Source organism: Pseudorca crassidens, chromosome X (assembly GCF_039906515.1).
Source record: "Pseudorca crassidens isolate mPseCra1 chromosome X, mPseCra1.hap1, whole genome shotgun sequence".
In the NCBI taxonomy this organism is placed as follows: Eukaryota; Metazoa; Chordata; class Mammalia; order Artiodactyla; family Delphinidae; genus Pseudorca; species Pseudorca crassidens.
Genome location: NC_090317.1, coordinates 79,318,533 through 79,341,663, shown reverse-complemented (window position 1 = coordinate 79,341,663; position 23,131 = coordinate 79,318,533). Strand labels below are relative to the sequence as shown.

The 23,131-nt window shown below is 41.0% G+C and overlaps 2 protein-coding genes and 1 non-coding gene across 7 annotated transcripts in view; 1 reads left to right on the top strand and 2 right to left on the bottom strand.

The window, feature by feature from the left end:
• The window catches only part of MTMR8 (myotubularin related protein 8), a 248,058-nt gene that overhangs the window by 213,317 nt on the left and 11,610 nt on the right, over positions 1 to 23,131 (bottom strand). The window lies entirely within an intron of this gene.
• On the bottom strand, positions 2,429 to 2,592 carry LOC137217707 (U1 spliceosomal RNA). Its single transcript, XR_010940209.1, has one exon. It is a non-coding gene; the product is annotated as a U1 spliceosomal RNA (small nuclear RNA).
• On the top strand, positions 11,003 to 13,577 carry LOC137217488 (endogenous retrovirus group K member 6 Env polyprotein-like). Its single transcript, XM_067724395.1, has one exon. The coding sequence runs from the start codon at positions 11,711 to 11,713 to the stop codon at positions 13,424 to 13,426; it is 1,716 nt and encodes a 571-aa protein (XP_067580496.1). The 5' UTR covers positions 11,003 to 11,710; the 3' UTR covers positions 13,427 to 13,577.

Genomic DNA, 23,131 nt, shown 5'->3' with positions numbered 1-23,131 from the left:
AGCACAGTGCCTGCCATATAGTTAAATACTCAATGTATTAGCTGCTTCTATTATTTTGATGTGGGTGGGATAATGGTATCTTCTCCCTTACCATACAACTAGCCCAGTTTTATAGCTTGAATCCCCCAATATGGGGGTTTTAATTTTTTAAATATTTTAACACTCAAGTACAAGGGCAGTTCTGCCTCCCCTTCTCCCCCAGGTGAAAAGGTCAAAAAAGGAAGAATTCAGATAAACTCATTATTAACTGGACAAGTACAGTGGCCCAGGGTTAGGTGGGTTGGGAGAAGAGGCTGTATGAATAGCAGAAGCCCCTTTTCTTTGTGAGGTCACCTTCCTCTACCATGCCAGGGAACCTGGTGCAAATGATATGACCTGGAAAGGAAGAGACCCAGAAAAAAGCAAGGCTGGATCCTACCAGGGATCTTGCTTGGAGTTCCTGCTTTGCCCATCAAGCATCATCATAATCTTAAGTTAACAAATAGGGAGAAGACTTTTCTAGTACGAAAATAACTGTCAGGAATGACTGAGACATGACCTGAGCACCTCCATGTTTGCTGCCCATGCTGGAATTTTGCTTAACACTCCAAATTGAAACTGCTATATAGTTGCTGAGTTGCTAAAAGGAAAGAATAATGTTGAGAACTGGACTTTATTTGGCCTAAGAAAACATACCTTTCTTTAGTAACAAATGAGATGCATTCCATAACCCAAACATATTATATAGAATAATTTTGACCTTCAATCCAAATTCTTGGTAAACAACTTGTGTAAACCTACATTAACTTCCCTCTTTTCCTATAAAAATCCCTGCTATTCTCCTCTAGTGAGACACTATTCTGGTATCCTCCAGAATCTATGATTCCTGAATTGCAGTTCTAAGACCCCAAATAAACTGCTTTTTGCCTTTTTACAGACCGTGGTCATTTCAGCTGACACTATTAGTGTCAGAAGTGGGATCTGAAGTGATATGCCCAGCTCCGAAGCTGCCATGTGTTTGAGCAAGGTACCTGCATGAGTCTCTCATGCTTTACTGCCTCCCTTGTGGCCCCAGGCCTGGGCAGTAAGTCCTTTTGGTCCAGAACCTCCTTCTTTGGTTGAGGTTGAGGCCTTTATTCTGGCTGTCTTTTGTTTAATCAACTGATCGCTTAAGGACTTACTTCCTTTTGGTGAGTGCATAATAATGGGATGGTCACAGTCTCAGACTGCTATGGGGGAAGATTCTCACCCATCTGGGACTCCTGCTGGGTACATATACAAAAAGTATGGGGCTGCCTCCTGTGCTTACCTAGGTAAATGGCAATGGTATACCAGAGACGACATAAAAGAATCTTGCTGGCACATGTTATCTGGTAGACTATAGGGTTTGGTCACCTGCAGAATTACAGGCCATAGCTCAGGAATTTCCCAAGGTCACTGAGGACCACCTCCCTGGTTTGTGGAAGAATTTAACTTTGCGATACGAACCTATGATCCAGGCTTCTCTGACTTGTATCAACTAACCCACATCTTAATTGGAGAAAGCCAAGCCAGACATTGGCAAACTACTGCCAACTGGCTTCATAGGAAGATATCCATAGAAACGACATTGATGCAGTGGCACCAGCTTCTCAGGTAGCTCGAGCCTTTCATGAAGCAACTCCTCAGGCTTTTCCCTGTACCACTGCCCAGGGAAAAATTCAGTCTACTACACAACGACCTGATGAAACTGTTCACGATTATTACTCATGCCTATAGACAGTATTCTGGGAAAAACTGCAGAATACCTGCTGGGGCAAACAATACTCAAACCCTCTTTAATTCAATCTTTGTTGGGGGATTTGATGAGGAACTCAGACTGCTGGTGAAACAGGTACAATTAAATTGGGAAATAATGGCCACTCCTGATGTGGTCAATTTGGCTAATTAGCTATCTAAAATAATCAAACATATAGAAAAACACAAGACCATTAAAATCATGAATTTGCAGCTGCAGCAACTGGCCACTGCTGCTCAGCGGCCACCTCAACAGAAAGACCACAATTCCTCTTATGGACCCTACCAAGATCAAGGCCCCAGCCTGACCAGTGGAAGAAGCACCCAAAGTTAAAAAGAGGGCCCTATCAGCATCCCAAACCCCCTCACCCTGGCCCCTTTCATGAACTCTCTGAGAAATTTGAGAAGCACCTCCTTTTTTTAGACAATCACAAATAGGGATGCTCTGGAAGAAAGTGTTGGGGTCTTCCCACTATTCCCACTAACACCGTTGGGAGAACTGGACCATTTTATAGGAGCTGAAGCTATTACTGCTCTTCTGAACACAGGAGCAACTTTGTCTTGAACCTCACCAACCTCAAGCCTCCCCGTTCCTCGAAGTACAGAAAAGGTACAAATGGTGGGAGTTTCCAACACAGTTATGAAGGTAAGCAAATTGTCCCCATTTTTTTTTCAGGGGAGAGCACGCACACAGTCCCACCCCACCACAAATTATGCAGTCGAGTTTCCCCCATTTGGGGAAATCGCAGGGGTCAGCACACTTGCAGTGCAATGAGTGAGCCTCACCCTTGGAAAACCACCTTCATGAGCATGGTATCTCCCCTGTCAGGTAAGTATCCCATTGTCTTTTGAGATAGGCTCTTTTCAGGGAATCCACCCCAGTTCCTTCTTGTTCCTTCTGCTCCTGTACACCTTTTGGGCCAAGACCTACTGGAAAAATTACAAGCTAATATTTCCTTTTACCCAAAAGAGGAAATACATTTACAAATTCTTGACCCCTTGAGATTTACTTCTGAATCTAGTACTAATATTGAAATTCCCCTCCTTGCTCATACCTTGTCAATTCTCAGTCATAAGGATTTGATAGATTCTGTTCCTCCTACCTTAAGGCCCACCTCTTCAAATGACACAGAATACATTCATTCAGTCCCACCAATTAAGATACAGATAGACCCTAATAAACCTTCACCTCACCTCAGACAATACCCTCTCAGACCTGAGGCTCTGGAAAGAATTCATCCCACTGCCAAGGTACACCTCCAGAAGGGTCTCATAATCCCATGCACCAGTCCTTGTAACACAACAATCCTTGCGATATTCAAGCCTCATGGTCGAGTTTGTCATATTATTCAATATCTCCGAGCCATAAACAATATACTCATACCACGTTACCCTGTAGTCACCAACTCTCATACCATTCTCAATTTAATCTCTTTAAACACACAATTTTTTACAATCATAGATTTATATAGTACTTTCTTCACCATTCCTGTCCATCCAGATTGCCAATACCTGTGTGCCTTCAGGTGTGAGGGATGTCAATTTACTTGGACCATTATGCCTCAGGGCTACATGGAAAGCCCTATTTATTTTTCACAAATATCGAGACAAGACCTGGCCAATGTGAATTTAACCCATGGCTCTACTTTACTCCAATATGTTGATGAACTTTTGCTATGCTCCCCCACTGAGGAAGCAAACCTCAAGGACAGGCTACATCTCCTCACTCAGCTAGCACACAAGGGGCATAAGGCTTCAAGGGCTAAGCTCCAATTTGTTCCAACTCAGGTACGATACTTGGGTTATTTGCTTATGCCCCACCCCAAGGACTACTGCTTCATCCTACACACATCCAGGTCATATCTCAGTTACCACTTCCTGGCACCAAATGTAAATTGAGAGGCTTTCTCAAGCTAGGAAGCTATTGCAGAAGTTGGGTTCCCAATTTCTCCTTGTATGCACAACCCCTTTATTCCCTTTTAAAGGACAACAGAGACCTTCAAGATGTCAGAGGAGTAAGACTTAGAGATCAACTTCCTCCCCACAAATACATCAGAATACATCTACATGTGGAACAAATCCTACAGAACACCTACTGAAAGCTGGCAGAAGACCTCAGACCTCCCAAAAGGCAAGAAACTCACCACATACCTGGGTAGGGCAAAAGAAAAAAAGAAAAAAACAGAGGCAAAAGAATAGGGACAGAACCTACACCTCTGGAAGGGAGTTGTGAAGGAGGAAAAGTTTCCACACACTAGGAAGCCCCTTCACTGGTGGAGACAGTGGTTTGGCGGGAGGGAAGCTATGGAGCCATGGAAGAAAGTGCAGCAATAAAGGTGCAGAGGGCAAAGCGGAGGGACTCTCGCACAGAGGATCGGTGCTGACCAGCACTCACCAGCCTGAGACGATTGTCTGCTAACCTGCTGGGGCATGTGGGGGCTGGGAGCTGAGGCTCCGGCTTCGGAGGTTACATCCTAGGGAGAGGACAGGGGTTTGCTGCATGAACACAGCCTGAAGGAGGCTAGTGCACCACAGCTAGCCAGGAGGAAGTCTGGGAAAATGTCTGGAACTGCGTAAGAGGCAAGAGAACATTGTTTCAGGGTGCACGAGGAGAGGGGATTCAGAGCACTGCCCAAAAGAGCTCCAGAGATGGGCACGAGCTGAGGCTATCAGTGCAGACACCAGAGACAGGCATGAAATGCTAAAGTTTGTGCTGCAGCCACCAAGAAGCCTGTGTGCAAGCACAGGTCACAATACACACCTCCCCTCCTGGGAGCCTGTGCAGCCCACCACTGCCAGGGTCCCGTGATCCAAGGACAACTTCCCCGGGAGAACACATGGCATGCCACAGGCTGTTGCAACGTGACGCCAGCCTCTGCCACCTCAGGCTGGCCGCACATACCATATCCCGCCCTCCCCAAGGCCTGAGTGAGCCAGAGACCCCTAATCAGTTGCTACTTTAACACTGTCCCGTCTGAGTGAAGAACAGATGCACTCAGGAGACCTACATGAAGAGGTGGGGCCAAATCCAAAGCAGAACCCTAGGAGCTGTGCGAACAAGGAAGAGAAAGGGAAATCTCTCCCAGCAGCCTCAGGAGCAGCTGATTAAATCTCCACAATCAACTTGATGTATCTTGCATCTCTGGAATACCTGAAGAGACAATGAATCAACCCAAAATTAAGGTGGTGGACTTTGGGAGCAACTGTAGACTTGGGATTTGCTTTCTGTATCAAATTTGTTTCTGGTTTTTTTTTTAATTTATTTATTTTTGCTGTGTTGGGTCTTCATTTCTGTGTGAGGGCTTTCTCTAGTTGCGGCAAGCAGGGGCCACTCTTCATCGTGGTGCACGGGTCTCTCACTACTGCAGCCTCTCCTGTTGCAGAGCATAGGCTCCAGACGCACAGGCTCAGTAGTTGTGGCTCATGGGCCTAGTTGCTCCATGGCATGTGGGAACTTCCCAGACCAGGGCTCAAACCCGTGTCCCCTGCATTAGCAGGCAGACTCTCAAACACTGCACCACCAGGGAAGCCCCTGTTTCTGGTTTTATGTTTATCTTATTTTAGTACTTAAAGTTTATTACCATTGGTAGATTTGTTTAATAATTTGGTTGCTCTCTTCCTTTTCTTTTATATATAGATATATACATGGTTTCCCTTTTTCTCTTTCTGTAGCTGTGTATGTATATGCTTCTTTGAGTGATTTTCTCTCTATAGCTTTGCTTTTACCATTTGTCCTAGAGTTCTCTCTGTCCTTTTCTAATGGTTTTTTCTTAGTATAGCTTTTAGTGCTTGCTGTCATTGGTGGATTTGTTTCTTGGTATGGTCACTCTCTTCATTCTTTCTTTCTTTCTTTCTTTTTCTTTTTTTATTACTTTTTCATTTTTTATTTTTAATGGCTTTTTAAATTTTTTTACCATAATAACTTTATGTTATTTGTTTTTTCTTCTTTCTTTTCTTCTCCCTTTTCTTCTGAGCTGTGTGGCTGACAGGGTCTTGGTGCTCCAGCCAGCTGTCAAACATGTGCCTCTGAGGTAGGAGAGCCGACTTTAGGACATTGGTCAAACACAGACCTCCAGGCTCAACATAATATCAAATGGCAAAAGCTCACCCAGAAATCTCCATCTCAACATAAGACCCAGCTCCGCTCAATGACTAGCAAGCTACAGTGCTGGACACCCTATGCCAAATAACTAGCAAGACAGGAACACAACCCCACCCATTAGCAGAGAGGCTGCCTAAAATCATAATAAGGTAACAGATAACTCAAAACACACCACCAGAAAGACAATACCCAGCCTAATCCACCAGAACACAAGGACCAGTCCCCTCCACTGGGAGACCTACACGACCCACTGAACCAAAATTCGTCACTGGGGGCAGACATCAAAAACAACAGGAACTACGAACCTGCAGCATGTGGAAAGGAGATGCCTAGCACAGTAAGTTAAGCAAAATGAGAAGACAGACAAACACACAGCAGATGAAGGAGCATAGCAAAAACTTACCAGACCAAAAAGATGGAGAGGAAATAGGCAGTCTACCTGAAAAAGAATTCAGAATAATGATACTAAAGCTGATCCAAAATCTTGGAAGTGGAATGGAGAAAATATAAGTACTGTTTAACAAGAACCCTGAATAACTAAAGAGCAAAAACACAAGAATGAACAACAGAATAAATGAAGCTAAAAATCCTCTAGAAGAAATCAATAGCACTATAACTAAGGCAGAAGAATGGATAAGTGACCTGGAAGATAAAGTAGTGGAAATAACTACCACAGAGCAAAATAAACAAAAAAGAATGAAAAGAATTGACCACAGTCTCAGAGACCTCTAGGACAACATTAAATGAATCAACAGTGGAATTATAGGACAACATTAAATGCACCAACAGTGGAATTATAGGGGTCCCAGAAGAAGAAGAGAAAAATAAACGGACTGAGAAAATATTTGAAGAGATTATAGCTGAAAACTTGCCTAATATAGGAAAGGAAATAGTCAATCAAGTCCAGGAAGTGCAGAGAGTCACATACAGGATAAATCCAACGAGAAACACGCAAAGTCACATATCAATGAAACTACCAAAAATTAAATACAAAGAAAAAATATTAAAAGCAGTAAGGGAACAACAACAAATAAAAAAGAAAGGAATCCCCATAAGTTTCACAGCTGACCTTTCAGCAGAAATTCTGCAAGCCAGAAGGGAGTGGCACGACATATTTAAAGTGGTAAAAGGGAAAAACCTACAACCAAGATTACTTTACACAGCAAGGATCTCATTCAGATTCAATGGAGAAATTAAAATGCTTACAGACAAACAAAAGCTAAGAGAATTCAGAACCACAAAACCACCATTACAACAAATGATAAAGGAACTTCTCTAGGCAGGAAACACAAGAGAAGAAAAAGACCCACAATACCAAACCCAAAACAATTAAGAAAATGGTTATCAGAACATACATATCAACAACAACCGTAAACATAAATGGAATAAATGTTCCCACCAAAAGGCATAGACTGCTGAATGGATAAAAAAACAAGACCCGTATATATGCTGTCTATAAGAGACCCAATTCAGACCTAGGGACATATACAGACTGAAAGTGAACAGATGGAAAAAGATATTCCATGCAAATGGAAATCAAAAGAAAGCTGGAGTAGCAATTCTCATAACAGACAAAATAGACTTGCAAATACAGACTATTACAAGAGACAAAGAAGGACACTACATAATGACCCAGGGATCAATCGAAGAAGAAGATACAACAGTTGTAAAAATTTATGCATCCAACATAAGAGCACATCAATACATAAAGCTATAAAAGGGGAAATCAACAGCAACACAGTCATAGAAGGGGACTTTAACTCCCCATTTTCACCAATGGACAGATCATCCAAAATGAAACTAAATAAGGAAACACAAGCTTTAAATGATACATTAAACAAGATGAACTTCATTGATAATTATAAGACATTCCAACCAAAAACAACAGAATACACTTTCTTCTCAAGTGCTCATGGAACATTCTCCAGGATAGATCATATCTTGGGTCACAAGTCAAGCCTTGGTAAATATAAGGAAACTGAAATCATATCAAGTATCTTTCCCGACCACAAGGCTATGAGACTAGATATCAATTACAGGAAATAATCTGTAAAAAATACAAACACATGGAGGCTAAACAATACACTATTAAATAACCAAGAGATAACTGAAGAAATCAAAGAGGAAAACAAAAAATATCAAGAAACAAATGACAATGAAAACAAGATGACCCGAAAACTATGGGATACAGAAAAAGCAGTTCTAAGAGGGAAGTCTATAGCAATACAAACCTACCTCACAAAACAATAAACATCTCAAATAAACAACCTAACCTTACACCTAGAGCAACTGGAGAAAGAAGAACAAAAAAACGCAAAAGTTAGCAGAAGGAAAGAAATCATAAAGATAAGATCAGAATAACTGAAAAAAATATGAAGGAAACAATAGCAAAGATCAATAAAACTGAAAGCTAGTTCTTTGAGAAGATAAACAAAATTGATAAACCATTAGCCAGACTCATCAACAAAAAAAGGGAGAAGACTCAAATCAATAGAATTAGAAATGAAAAAAGGAGAAGTAACAACTGACACTGCAGAAATACAAAAGATCATGAGAGATTACTACAAGCCAAAAAAACGGACAACCTGAAAGAAATGGACAAATTCCTAGAAAACCACAACCTCCTGATACTGAACAAGGAAGAAACAGAATATATAAACAGACCAACCAGAAGAACTGAAATTGAGACTGTGATTAAGTCTTGCAAAAAAAAAAAAGCCCATGACCAGATGGCTTCACAGACGAATTCCATCAAACATTTAGAGAAGAGTTAACACCTATCCTTCTCAAACTCTTCCAAAATATAGCAGAGGGAGGAATACTTCCAAACTCATTCTACAAGGCCATGATCACCCTGATACCAAAACCAGACAAAGATATCACAAAGAAAACTACAGGCCAATATCACTGATGAACATAGATGCAAAACTCCTCAACAAAATACTAGCAAACAGAATCCAATAGCACATTAAAAGGATCATACACCATGATCAAGTGGAGGTTATCCCAGGAATGCAGATTCTTCAATATATACAAATCAAGCAATGTGATAAATCATATTAACAAATTGAAAGAGAAAAATGATAAAATCATCTCAATAGATGCAGAAAAAGCATTCAACACCGATTTATGATAAAAACCCTCCAGAATGTAGGCATAGAGGGAACTTACCTCAACATAATAAAGACCATATATGACAAACACAGAGCCAACATTGTTCTCAATGGTGAAAAACTGAAACCATTTCCACTAAGGTCAGGAACAAGACAAGGTTGCCCACTCTCACTGCTGTTATTTAACATAGTTTTGGAAGTTTTAGCCACAGCAATCAGAGAAGAAAAAGAAATAAAAGGAATCCAAATTGGTAAAGAAGAAGTAAAGCTGTCACTGTTTGCAGATGACATGATACTATACATAGAGAATCCTAAAGACGCTACCAGAAAACTACTAGAGCTAATCACTGAATTTGGTAAAGTAGCAGGATACAAAATTAAAGAACAGAAATCTCTTGCATTCTTATACACTTATGATTAAGAATCTGAAAGAGAAATTAAGGAAACACTGCCATTTACCACTGCAACAAAAAGAATAAAATACCTGGGAATAAACCTACCTAAGGAGACAAAAGACCTATATGCAGAAAACTATAAGACACTGATGGAAGAAATTAAAGATGATACAATCAGATGGAGAGATATACCATGTTCTTGGATTGGAAGAATCAACATTGTGAAAATGACTATACGACCCAAAGCAATCTACAGATTCAATGCAATCAATATCAAACTACCAATATCATTTTTCACAGAACTAGAAATAATTTCACAATTTGTATTGAAACACAAAAGACCCCAAATAAAAAAAGCAATCTTTTGTTATTTGAGGAATCAGGCTCTCAGACTTCAGACTATACTACAAAGCCAGAGTGATAAAGACAGTACGGTACTGCCACAAAAACAGAAATATAGATCAATTGAAGAGGACAGAAAGCGCAAAGATAGAAGATGGCAGAAGAGTAAGATACGGAGATCACCTTCCTCCCCACAGATACATTGTAGTGGAATAACTGAGGACATGGAAAGGAGACGTGACCCATGAGCCCCCCCTTGGCAAACCGAGGACTAGCAAATAAGCCAGAACCCCTTGGCAAACCGAGGGCTGGCACCTCTCGGCAAACCGAGGGCTGGCACCCCTCAGAAAACCGAGGCCTAGAAAATAGGCCAGAACCCCTCGGCATATCGAGGGCTGGTGAATAAGCCAGGACTGCAGGCAGTCCGGGATACTTTGGGCACTGATCCATGAAATGACCTCAGTATAATCAGAACACAAGGAAATGTCCTTGTGCTACTTTAGTATAATCAGAATGATGGGAACACAAGGAGATGTCCTTGTGCTGCTTATGAGCTCAAGGAAGAAGCACGGCATGTCTTCAGGAAAGCGTATTGTTGCTTGTATAATCAATAAAAGCATATGTTGCTGCTTTGGCATTTGTGGAATGTTAAGAAAACAAGTCTTAAGATGTAAACACAGATAATGCCTAAATAAAAGTCACCACAGCAGGACAGACGGCGCTGTATTGCCTGAGCGAGCAGCAGCCCTCTACTGCTGTGCTTCTGCACAATTCATCTCATGTGATGAGCTTGCTTTTGGCCCTGTCATAAGAAAACTACAACATTTGGCGCCCAAACAGGGACCTGAAGTTAAGTAATCGCGTGATCGCAGGACTGAAGGGGAATCTGGTACGCTCAAGAGTAAGCGAAACCTTCAGGAACAGTAGAGTAATGGGGAATTCCCCATCAGTAGAATGTAATTACATTAGACTCCTGAAACAATTATTACGGAGTTCAGGAGTGAAAGTGAAACCAGAATCTTTTGATGAACTGTTTGCGGAGATTCGTAAACATTGTTACTGGTTTCAACCTACTAGTCATAACCAGTTGAGTTTAAAAGTTTGGAAACAGGTTATGTGAGCGTTAAGAAGAGTTCATCAGCATGGAGACCTTATATCTGTCCGTGTTTGGTCTCTTTGTAATTTAATTTCCCTTGCCCTAGAACCATTACAATCTGAAACTGAAAGTGAAAATGGGGCGCGTCCCCAGCGTCCGAATTCTGCTCCCGATCGCTCTGCTGCTTTTCGTACTCCGTTCTGTGAGTCTCCTATAGAGGACCTTCCTCTGCCTCCTCCTCCTCTTATGTCTGAAAAAGGAGAGGATTTTTCGGGTTCCAGTGATGAAGGAGCTTTTTCTGATGATGATAAAGATCGGGAGCAAGTTAGCAAACCAAATGAGATGCCACCTTCTCAACAGAATGAGATCTCTGATATACTTTCAAAGTTAAAAAATTTGATAGTTAAATTGGAAGAAAATAAAAACAATGCTACCACTCCTTCATATCAGGAGCCATGTCCTACTATTCCTTCAGCTCCTCCTTTAGAATTAGCAGCTTATCCTGTTGGAGCCTCTCATCAGTTTCGCTTTCCTCTAAAACCTGAATCTAATAAACTTTCATTGGAAGAAGAGATGAATAAGGAAGAAAAGCAATATTCTGAATCATTCTTTGCTTTCCCTATTGTTAGACAAGCTATGCCTGCTAATGATCAATTTCCAAATGGATATGTGAACGTTGAGTATAACTCTCATGATATAAAAATTTTAAAAATGCTAAAAGAAGCCATTAATGCATATGGGATGCATTCTAATTATGTTCAAGGTCTTTTGTCTAGGTATGCTTCTGAAAACACATTAATTCCTCAGGATTGGGAGGCGCCTGCCAAGACTGTTCTTGAACCTGGACAATATATGCAGTTTAAGACTTGGTGGAAAGAAGAAGGCGCCTCCATTGACCTGGGGGCAAATGAAAAAGTTTACAGGCACTGCTGAAAATCTTGCTATTTCACAGGGTAAACACCTCACTAGCACCAATCTTTTTGTGGCTATGTTGGCAGTGCTGTCTGCACAGGTAATAAGCATATCAGCCAATGAGGTAAATTGTACTAACCATACATATTGGACATATATTCCTAACCCTCCTCTTAATTTGGGGGTTACCTGGTGGGATGCCCCAATTCTTGTATATGTAAATGAGTCTGGATGGTTGCCTGGTCCTTTTGATGATAGAGGCCCTTTGAAGCCAGAAGAAGAAGGAAGGATAATAGAGAATTACACGGTGGATGTTAGTGGACCTCCTATTTGTATGGGAAAGGGAGATCATTGCCTTAAAATGAATTATCAGGCATGGTTAAGTGTTGTCAAAAATGAAAGCAGATATCATGGGTTATATCTTTTGAGTGCTTATAGTTTTGAGAATTCTAATTCCACTCTTTATGAGAATGTTTTCACACCCTATTTGCCTCCATGCCATGTGCCTCTTGTACATCGATTATCAGTTTGGGTCCACTGGACTCGATGCCAAGGAGAAATGGCTCGGGTACTTTTTAATACTTCTGGGGGAAGCATCATTGATTGGAGCCCTTTTGACTCTGCCCGAGGAAGAAGGGGTCTGAAGAATTTACACTGGCATAGAGAGAATAACACCATTTATAGCAATACTATTAATGATACCATAGTATGGCATGCTGGAGGGTTTTCTCCTCCTGGTCCTCATTTAAATGGATATCCTATACAAAAGGATTTGTGGAAGCTTATGGCAGCTTTGGAAAAGATTAACGCTTGGCTAGGACATATGGATAACAAATCTGGAAATCATAGTTTGACTTTTCATAAAAATGTTACTCGGTATACTCGTAGTTGTGTGAAATTACCTTATATATTATTAAAGGGACCAGCTGAATGGAATAAGACTCTAGGTATTATAATGTGTAAAAATTGCTCTCTGTATACCTGCATTAATTTTAGTATATCTTTTAACATATCTACTGAAAGTTTATACATTTTACGAGCTCGGACAGGTCTTTGGTTTCCTGTGAATCTTGGAAGGGAATGGCAAGTATCTCTTCCTATGGCTGTTTTGCAATATTTAGCTGATGCATTAAAAAGAAGTAAAAGATTCATAGGAATGTTGATTGCAGCTGTCATGGGTATTATAGCCATAACAGCTACTGCTACAGTAGCTGGAGTTGCTTTAGAACAATCTATTCAGACCGTTGATTATATAACTGATTGGCATAAAAATTCTGAAATGCTTTGGTCCTCTCAACGACAAATTGATTTGGAAATACATTCGGAAATAGCAGACTTACAACAAGCTGTGGTTATGTTGGGGGACCAACTTGTGAATTTGCAAAGACAAATGAAGCTACGTTGTGATTGGAATCAAAGTGCCTTTTGTGTCACTTCGGTTCCATATAATCAGTTTGCATTCCCCTGGGCAAAAATAAAAAAACATTTATTACATCACAAAAATTTGACAGAAGAAATTGTGAATTTACAAGGGGAAATTCAACAAACTTTTCAAAAGAAATTACAACGACTTAATTTGCAAGAAGTATGGACTGGAATTATTCAAGGATTTAATAATTTAAATCCTATGTCTAAATTACATGCTTTATTTGGTTCTACCGCAGGACTGTTAATGATCATTATAATAATCATATGTTTAATTGTAGTCTGACAACGAGTGAATGCCACCCACCAGGCAACACCGCAACAAGCTGCCGTGTTCTCCTTGATGCTGCACAAGCTGCAAAACAAAAAGGGGGAAATGTAGTGGAATAACTGAGGACATGGAAAGGAGACGTGACACATGAGCCCCCCCTCGGCAAACCGAGGGCTAGCGAAGAAGCCAGAACCCCTCGGCAAACCGAGGGCTGGCACCACTCGGCAAACCAAGGGCTAGCAAATAGGCCAGAACCCCTCGGCAAACCGAGGGCTGGTGAATAAGCCAGGACTGCAGGCAGTCCGGGATACTTTGGGCACTGATCCATGAAATGACCTCAGTATAATCAGAACACAAGGAAATGTCCTTGTGCTACTTTAGTATAATCAGAATGATGGGAACACAAGGAGATGTCCTTGTGCTGCTTATGAGCTCAAGGACAAAGCATGGCATGTCTTCAAGAAAGCCCATTGTTGTTGTATAATCAATAAAAGCATATGTTGCTGCTTTGGCACTTCTGGAATGTTAAGAAAACAAGTCTTAAGATGTAAACATAGATAATGCTTAAATAAAAGTCACCACAGCAGGACAGAGGGTGCTGTATTGCCTGAGTGAGCAGCAGCCCTGTACTGCTGTGCTTCTGCACAATTCATCTCGTGTGATGAGCTTGCTTTCCGCCCTGTCATAAGAAAACTACAATATACATCAGAAATACATCTACAGGTGGAATAACTCCTACACAACATCCACTGAATGCTGGCAGAAGACATCAGACCTCCCAAAAGGCAAGAAACTCCCCACGTACCTGGGTATGGCAAAAGAAAAAAGAATAAACACAGACAAAAGAATAGGGATGGGACCTGCACCAGTGGGAGGGAGCTGTGAAGGAGGAAAGGTTTCCACACACTAGAAGCCCCTTTGTGGGCAGCGACAGCAGGTGGTGAAGGGGGAAGCTTTGGAGCTGTGGAGGAGAGCACAGCAACAGGGGTGCGGAGGGCAAAGTGGAGAGATTCCCGCACAGAGGATCAGTGCCGACCAGCACTCACCAGCCAGAGAGGCTGGTCTGCTCACCTGCTGGTGTGGGTGGGGCCTGCGAGCTGAGGCTCGGGCTTCGGTCAGAGTGCAGGAAGAGGACTGGTGGCGTGAACACAGCCAAAAGAGGTTAGTGCATCACGGTTAGCCAGGAAGAAGGCCAGGAAAAAGTCTCGACCCGCCTAAGAAACAAGAGAGTTTCTCTTCCCTCTTTGTTTCCTGGTGCACGAGGAGAGGGGATTAAGAGGGCTGTTTAAAGGGGCTCCAGAGACGGGCACAAGCTGCGGCTATTAGCGTGGATCCCAGAGACAGGCATGAGACACAAAGGATGCTGCTGCCGCTACCAAGAAGCCTGTGTGCGAGAACAGGTCACTATCCACACCTGCCCTACCGGGAGGCTGTGCAACCCACCACTGCCAGGGTCCCGTGATCCAGGGACAACTTCCCCAGGAGAATGCACTGTGCACCACAAGCTGCTGCAGTGAAACACCAGCCTCTGCCGCCACAGGCTCACCCTGCACTCCGTGCCCCTCCCTCCCCCCGGCCTGTGTGAGCAGGGCCCCCGAAACAGCGGCTTCATTAACCACTTCCTGTCTAAGTGAAGAACAGATGCCCTCCGGCAACATACACACAGAGGCAGGGCCAAATCCAAAGCTGAACCCCAGGAGCAGTGTGAACAAAGAAGAGAAAGGGAAATTTCTCCCAGCAGACTAAGGAGCAGCGGATTAAATCTCCAAAATCAAGCTGATGTACCCTGTATCGGTGGAATACCCAAATAGACAACTAATCATCCCAAACTGAGGCAGTGGACTTTGAGAGCAAGATATATTATTCTTTCCACTTTTCATGTTTTTGTAAGTGTGTATGTGTATGCTTTTGTGTGAGATTTTGTCTGTATAGCTTTGCTTTCACCATTAGTCCTAGGGATTGGTCTGTCCGGTTTTTTTGTTTGTTTGCTTGTTTGTTTTTTTGTAACTTTAAAAAGAAAATTTTGTCTTAATAACTACTTTTTATTTTAATAAATTTATTTTATATCATCTTTATTTTATTTTATCCTGTTTCTTTCTTTCTTTCATTCTTTCTACTTTTTCTCCCTTTTATTCTGAGCCATGTGGATGAAACGCTCTTGTTGCTGCAGCCAGGAGTCAGTGCTGTGCCTCTGAGGTGGGAGAGCCAAATTCAGGACACTGGTCCACAAGAGACCTCCCAGATCCACCTAATATCAAATGGCAAAAATCTCCCAGAGATCTCCGTGTCAACAGCAACACCCAGCTTCACTCAATGACCAGCAAGCTACAGTGCTGGACACCCTATGCCAAACAAGTAGCCAGACAGGAACACAACCCCATCCATTAGCACAGAGGCTGCCTGAAATTGTAATAAGGTCACAGACACCCCAAAACACATCACCAGACGTGGACTTGCTACCAGAAAGACAAAATGCAACCTCATCCACCAGAACACAGGCAATAGTCCCCTCCACCGGGAAGCCTACACAACCCACTGAACCAACTTTAGCCACTGGGGAAAGACAAAAAAAAAAAAAAAAAAAACGGGAAATACAAATCTGCAGCCTGCAAAAAGTAGACCCCAAACACAGTAAGATAAGCAAAACGAGAAGGCAGCAAAATACACAGCAAATGAAGGAGCAACATAAAAACCCACCACACCTAACAAATGAAGAGGAACTAGTCAGTCTACCTGAAAAAGAATTCAGAATAAGGATAGTAAAGGTGATCCAAAATCTTAGAAACAGAATAGAGAAAATGCAAGAAATATTTAACAAGGACCTAGAAGAACTAAAGAGGAAACAAGCAATGATGAACAACACAATAAATGGAATTAAAAATACTTTAGAAAGGATCAATAACAGAATAACTGAGGCAGAAGAATGGATAAGTGACCTGGAAGATAAAATAGAGGAAATAACTAATGCAGAGCAGAATAAAGAAAACAGAATGAAAAGAACTGAGGACAGTCACAGAGACCACTGAGACAACATTAAACATACCAACATTCGAATTATAGGGGTCCCAGAATAAGAAAAGAGAAAGAAATGGATGGAGAAAATATTTGAAGAGATTATAGATAAAAACTTCCAAAATATGGGAAAGGAAATAGATAATAAAGTCCAGGAAACACACAGAGTCCCAAACAGGATAAATAAAAGGAGAAACACGACAAGACACATATTAATCAAACTGTCAAAAATTAAAAAAAAAAGAAAACGTATTAAAAGCAGCAAGGGGATGGAAAATGATATTCCATGCAACTGGAAACCAAAAAAAGCTGGAATAGCAATTCTCATATCAGACAAAACAGACTTTAAAGAAAAGACAAGAAACAAAGAAGGACACTACATAATGATCAAGATATCGACCCAAGAAGAAGATATAGCAATTGTAAATATTTATGCATCCAACATAGGAGCACCTCAATACATAAGGCAAATACTAACAGCCATAAAACGGGAAATCAACTGTAACATATTCATAAAAGGGGACTTTAACACCCCACTTTCACCAATGGCCAGATCATCCAAAATGAAAATAAATAAGGAAACACAAGCTTTAAAAAATACATTAAACAAGATGGACTTAATTGATATTTATAGGACATTCCATCCAAAAACAACAGAATACACATTTTTCTCAAATGCTCATGGAACATTCTCCAGGTTGGATCATATCTTGGGTCACAAATAAAGTCTTGCTAAATTTAAGAAAATTGAAATTGTATCAAGTATCTTTTCTGAAAACAACGCTATAAGAGTGGATATCAATTACAGGAGAAGATCTGTAAAAAATACAAACACATGGAGGCTAAACAATACACTACTTAATAACGAAGTGATCACTGAAGAAATCAAAGAGGAAATCAAAAAATACCTAGAAACAAATGACAATGGACACAACGACCCAAAACCTATGGGGTGCAGGAAAAGCAGTTCTAAGAGGGAAGTTTATAGCAATGCAATCCTACCTTAAGAAACAGGAAATATCTCAAATAAAAAAACTAACCTTGCACGTAAAGCAATTAGACAAAGAAGAACAAAAATACCCTAAAATTAGAAGAAGGAAAGAAATCATAAAAATCAGATCAGAAGTAAATGTAAAAAATGAGGGAAACAGTAGCAAAGATCAATAAAACTAAAAGCTGGTTCTTTGAGAAGATAAACAAAATTGATAAACCATTAGCCAGACTCATCAAGAAAAAAAGGGAGAAGACTCAATTCAATAGAATTAGAAATGAAACAGGAGAAGTAACAACTGACACTGCAGAAATACAAAAGATCATGAGAGATTACTACAAGCAACTCTATGCCAATAAAATGGACAACCTGAAAGAAATGAACAAATTCTTAGAAAGGCACAACCTGTTAAGACTGAATCAGGAAGAAATAGAAAATATGAACAAACCAATCACAAGCACTGAAATTGAGACTGTGATTAAAAATCTTCCAGCAAACAAAAGTCCACAACCTGATGGCATCACAGGCAAATTCTATTCAAACATTTAGAGAAGAGCTAACACCTATCTTCACAAACTCTTCCAAAATATAGCAGAGGGAGGAACACTCCCAAACTCATTCTACGAGGCCACCATCACCCGGATACCAAAGCCAGACAAACATGTCACAAGGAAAACTACTGCCCAATATCACTGACAAACAGAGATGCAAAAATCCTCAACAGAATACAAGCAAACAATTCACCAGCACATTAAAAGGATCACACACCATGATCAGGTGGGGTTTATTCCAGGAATGCAAGGATTCTTCAATATAAGCAAATCAATCAACGTGATATACCATATTAACAAACTGAAGGAGAAAAACCATATGATCATCTCAATAGATGCAGAGAAAGCTTTCTACAAAATTCAACACCCATTTATGATAAAAACTCTGCAGAAAGTAGGCATAGAGGGAACTTTCCTCAACATAATAAATGGCATATATGACAAACTCACAGCCAACATCATCCTCAGTGATGAAAAGCTGAAAGCATTTCCACTAAGATCAGGAACAAGACAAGGTTGCCCAGCCTCAACACTCTGACTCAACATTGTTTCAGAAGTTTTAGCAACAGAAATCAGAGAAGAAAAAGAAATGAAAGGAATCCAAATTGGAAAAGAAGAAGTAAAGCTGTCACTGTTTGCAGATGACATGATACTATACATAGAGGATCCCAAATATGCTACCAGAAAACTACTAGAGCTAATCAATGTATTTGGTAAAGTAGCAGGATACAAAATTAATGCACAGAAATCTCTGGCATTCCTATACCCTAATGATGAAAAATCTGAAAATGAAATTAAGAAAACACTCCCATTTACCACTGCAACAAAAAGAATAAAATATCTAGGAAGAAACCTACCTAAGGAGACAAAACACCTTTATGCAGAAAATTATAAGACACTGATGAAAGAAATTAAAGATGATACAAATAGATGGAGAGATATACCATGTTCTTGGATTGGAAGAATCAATATTGTGAAAATGACTCTAGTACCCAAAGCAATCTACAGATTGAATGCAATCCCTATCAAACTACCACTGGCATTTTTCAAGAACAAGAACAAAAAATTTCACAATTTGTGTGGAAACACAAAATACCCTGAATAGCTCAAGCAATCCTGTGAACGAAAAATGGAGCTGGAGGAATCAGGCTCCCTGACTTCAAACTATACTACAAAGCTACAGTAATCAAGACAGTATGGTACTGGCACATAAACAGAAATATAGATGAATGGAACAGGAAAGAAAGCCCAGATATACATAATGCACATATGGTCACTTTAGCTTTGATAAAGGATGCAAGAATATACAGTGGAGAAAAGACAGCCTCTTCAATAAGTGGTGATGTGAAAACTGGACAGGTCCATGAAAAAGTATGAGATTAGAACACTCCCTAACACCATATACAAAAATAAGCTCAAAATCGATTAAAGATCTAAATGTAAGGCCCAAAACTATCAAACTCTAGAGGAAAACATAGGCAGAACACTCTATGACATAAATCACAGCAAGATTCTTTTTGACCCACCTCCTAGAGAAATGGAAATAAAAACAAAAATAAACAAATGGTTCCCATGAAACCTCAAAGCTTTTGCACAGCAAAGGAAACCATAAACAAGACCAAAAGACAACTTCAGAATGGGAAAAAATATTTGCAAATGAAGCAACTGACAAAGGATTAATCTCCAAAATTTACAAGCAGCTCATGCAGCTCAATAACAAAAAAACAAACAACCCAATCCAAATATGTGCAGAAGACCTAAATAGACATTTCTCCAAAGAAGATATACAGATTGCCAACAAACACATGAAAGGATGCTCAACATCACAAATCATTAGAGAAATGCAAATCAGAAGTAAAAGGTATCACCTCACACCATTCAGAATGGCCATCATCAAAAAATCTAGAAACAATAATGCTGGAGAGGGTGTGGAGAAAAGGGAACCCTCTTGCACTGCTGGTGGTAATGAAAATTGATACAGCCACTATGGAAACAGTATGGAGGTTCCTTCAAAAACTACAAATAGAGGACAAGTGGAAGATGGTGGAAGAATAAGACGCAGAGATCACCTTCCTCCCCACAGATATACCACAAATACATCTACACGTGGAACAACTCCTACAGAACACTTACTGAACACTGGCAGAAGACCTCAGACCTCCCAAAACGCAAGAAACTCCCCAGGTCCTGGGTAGGGCAAAAGAAAAAACAGAGACAAAAGAATAGGGACTGGACCTGCACAAGTGGGAGGGAGCTGTGAAGGAGGAAAGAGTTCCACACACTAGGAAGCCCGTTCGCAGGCAGGACTGCAAGCTGAGGCTCTAGCTTTGCTCAGAGCGCAGGGAGAGGACTGGGTTTGACACAGCCTGACTGGCTTAGTGCACCATGGATAGCCGGGAGGGAGTACGGGAAAAAGTCTGGACCTGCCAAAGAGGCAAAAGACTTTTTCTTCCCTCTGTGATTCCTGGTGCACTAGGAGAGGGGATTAAGAGCGCTGCTTAAAGGAGCTGCACAGACGGGTGGGAGCCCGCCTAAAAGTGCGGACCCCAGAGATGGGCATGAGATGCTAAGGCTGCTGCTGCCGCCAACAAGAAACCTGTGTGCGAGCACAGGTCACTCTTCACACCTCCCTTCCGGGGAGACTGTGCAGCCCGCCACTGCCAGGTTCCCAGGATCCAGGGACAACTTCCCCAGGAGAACACATGGCGAGCCTCAGGCTGGTGCAACGTCATGCTGGCCTCTGCTGCCGCAGACTTGCCCCGCACTCCGTGCCCCTCGCTCCCCCAGGCCGGAATGAGCCAAAGCCCGCGAATCAGTGGCTCCTTTAACCCTGTCCTGTCTGAGTGAAAAACAGATGCCCTCCGGTGACCTACACACAGAGGCGGTGCCAAATCCAAAGCTGAGCCCCTGGGAGCTGTGCGAACAAACAAGAGAAAAGGAAATCTCTCCCAGCAGCCTTAGAAGCAGTGGACTAAAGCTCCACAATCATCTTGATGTACCCTGCATCTGTGGAATACATGAATAGACAACGAATCATCCCAAATTGAGGAGGTGGACTTTGAGAGCAAGATTTATGACTTTTTCCCCTTTTCCTCTTTTTGTGAGTGTGAATGTTTATGCTTCTGTGTGAGATTTTGTCTGTGTAGCTTTGCTTCCACCATTTGTCCTAGGGTTCTATCTGTCCGTAGTTTGGGGGTTTTTTTGTGTTTCTTTTCTTAATAATTATTTTGTATTTTAATTATTTTATTTTACTTTATCTACTTTCTTTCTTTCCTTCCTTCCCTCCTTTAGAAAATGAATCATCCCAAATTAAGGAGGTGGACTTTCAGAGCAATTTTATGATTTTTTCCTCTTTTTGTGATTGTGTATGTGTATGCTTCTGTGTGAGATTTTGTCTGTACAGCTTTGCTTCCACCATTTGTCCTAAGGTTCTATCCGTTAGTTTTTTTTTAAATTTTTTTCTTAATAATTATTTTTTATTTTAATAACTATTATATTTCACTTTAAATTCTATCTTTATTTCTTTTCTCCTTCCTTCCCTCCTTCCTTCCTTCTTCCCTCGTGCCCTCCCTCCCTCCTTTCTTTCTGTATTTCCTTCCTTCCTTCTTTCCTTCTTTCCTTCTTTTCTTCTTTCTTTCTTTCTTTCCTTCTTTCTACTTCTACTAATGCTTTCTCTCTACGATTTCTCCCTTGTATTCTGAGCCGTGTGGATGAAAGGCTCTTGGTACTGCAACCAGGAGTCACTGCTGTGCCTTTGACAGGGGAGAGCCAACTGCAGGACACTGGTCAACAAGAGACCTCCCAGCTCCACATAACATCAAATGGTGAACATCTACCAGAGATGTCCATCTCAATGCCAGCACCCAGCTTCAATAAACGACCATCAAGCTACAGTGCTGGACACCCTATGCCAAACAACTAGCAAAACAGGAGCACAAGCCCACCCATTAGCAGAGATGCTGCCTAAAATCATAGTAAGTCCACAGACACCCCAAAACACACCACCAGACATGGACCTGCCCACCAGAAAGACAAGATCCAGCCTCATACACCAGGACACAGGCACTAGTCCCTTTCACCAGGAAGCCTAGAAAACCCACTGAACCAAACTTAGCCACAGGGGACAGACACCAAAAACAACGGGAACTACGAACATGCAGCCTGCAAAAAGGAGACCCCAAACACAGTAAGATAAGCAAAATGAGAAGACAGAAAAACACACAGCAGATGAAGGAGCAAGAAAAAACCCACCAGACCTAACAAATGAAGGGGAAATAGGCAGTCTACCTGAAAAAGAATTCAGAATAATGATAGTAAAGATGATCCAAAATCTTGGAAATAGAATAGACAAAATGCAAGAAACATTTAACAAGGACCTAGAAGAATTAAAGATGAAACAAATGACGATGAACAACACAATAAATGAAATTAAAAACACTCTAGATGGGATCAGTAGCAGAATAACTGAGGCAGAAGAACGGATAAGTGACCTGGAAGATAAAATAGTGGAAGTAACTAGTACAGAGCAGAATAAAGAAAAAAGAATGAAAAGAACTGAGGACATTCTCAGAGACCTCTGGGACAACATTAAATGCACCAACATTCGAATTATAGGGGTTCCAGAAGAAGAGAAAATGAAAGGGACTGAGAAATTATTTGAAGAGATTACAGTAGGAAACTTCCCTAATATGGGAAAGGAAAGAGTTAATCAAGTCCAGTAAGCACTGAGAGTCCCATACAGGATAAATCCAAGGAGAAATATGCTAAGACACATATTAATCACGCTGTCAAAAATTAAATACAAAGAAAGCATATTAAAAGCAGCAAGGAAACAGCAACAAATAACACGCAAGGGAATCCCATAAGGTTAACACCTGATCTTTCAGCAGAAACTCTGCAAGCCAGAAGGGAGTGGCAGGGCATATTTAAAGTGATGAACGAGAAAAACCTGAAACCAAGATTACTATACCCAGCAAGGATATCATTCAGATTTGATGGAGAAATTAAAACCTTTACAGACAAGCAAAAGCAGAGAGAGTTCAGCACCACCAAACCAGCTTTACAACAAATGCTAAAGGAACTTCTCTAGGCAAGAGAAGGAAAAGACCTACAATAACGAACGCAAAACAATTTAGAAAATGGGAATAGGAATATACATATCGATAA

Coding starts and splice junctions, on each gene's coding strand:
- LOC137217488 (XM_067724395.1), top strand. CDS start 11,711: ATGAAAAAGTTTACAGGCACTGCTGAAAATCTTGCTATTTCACAGGGT.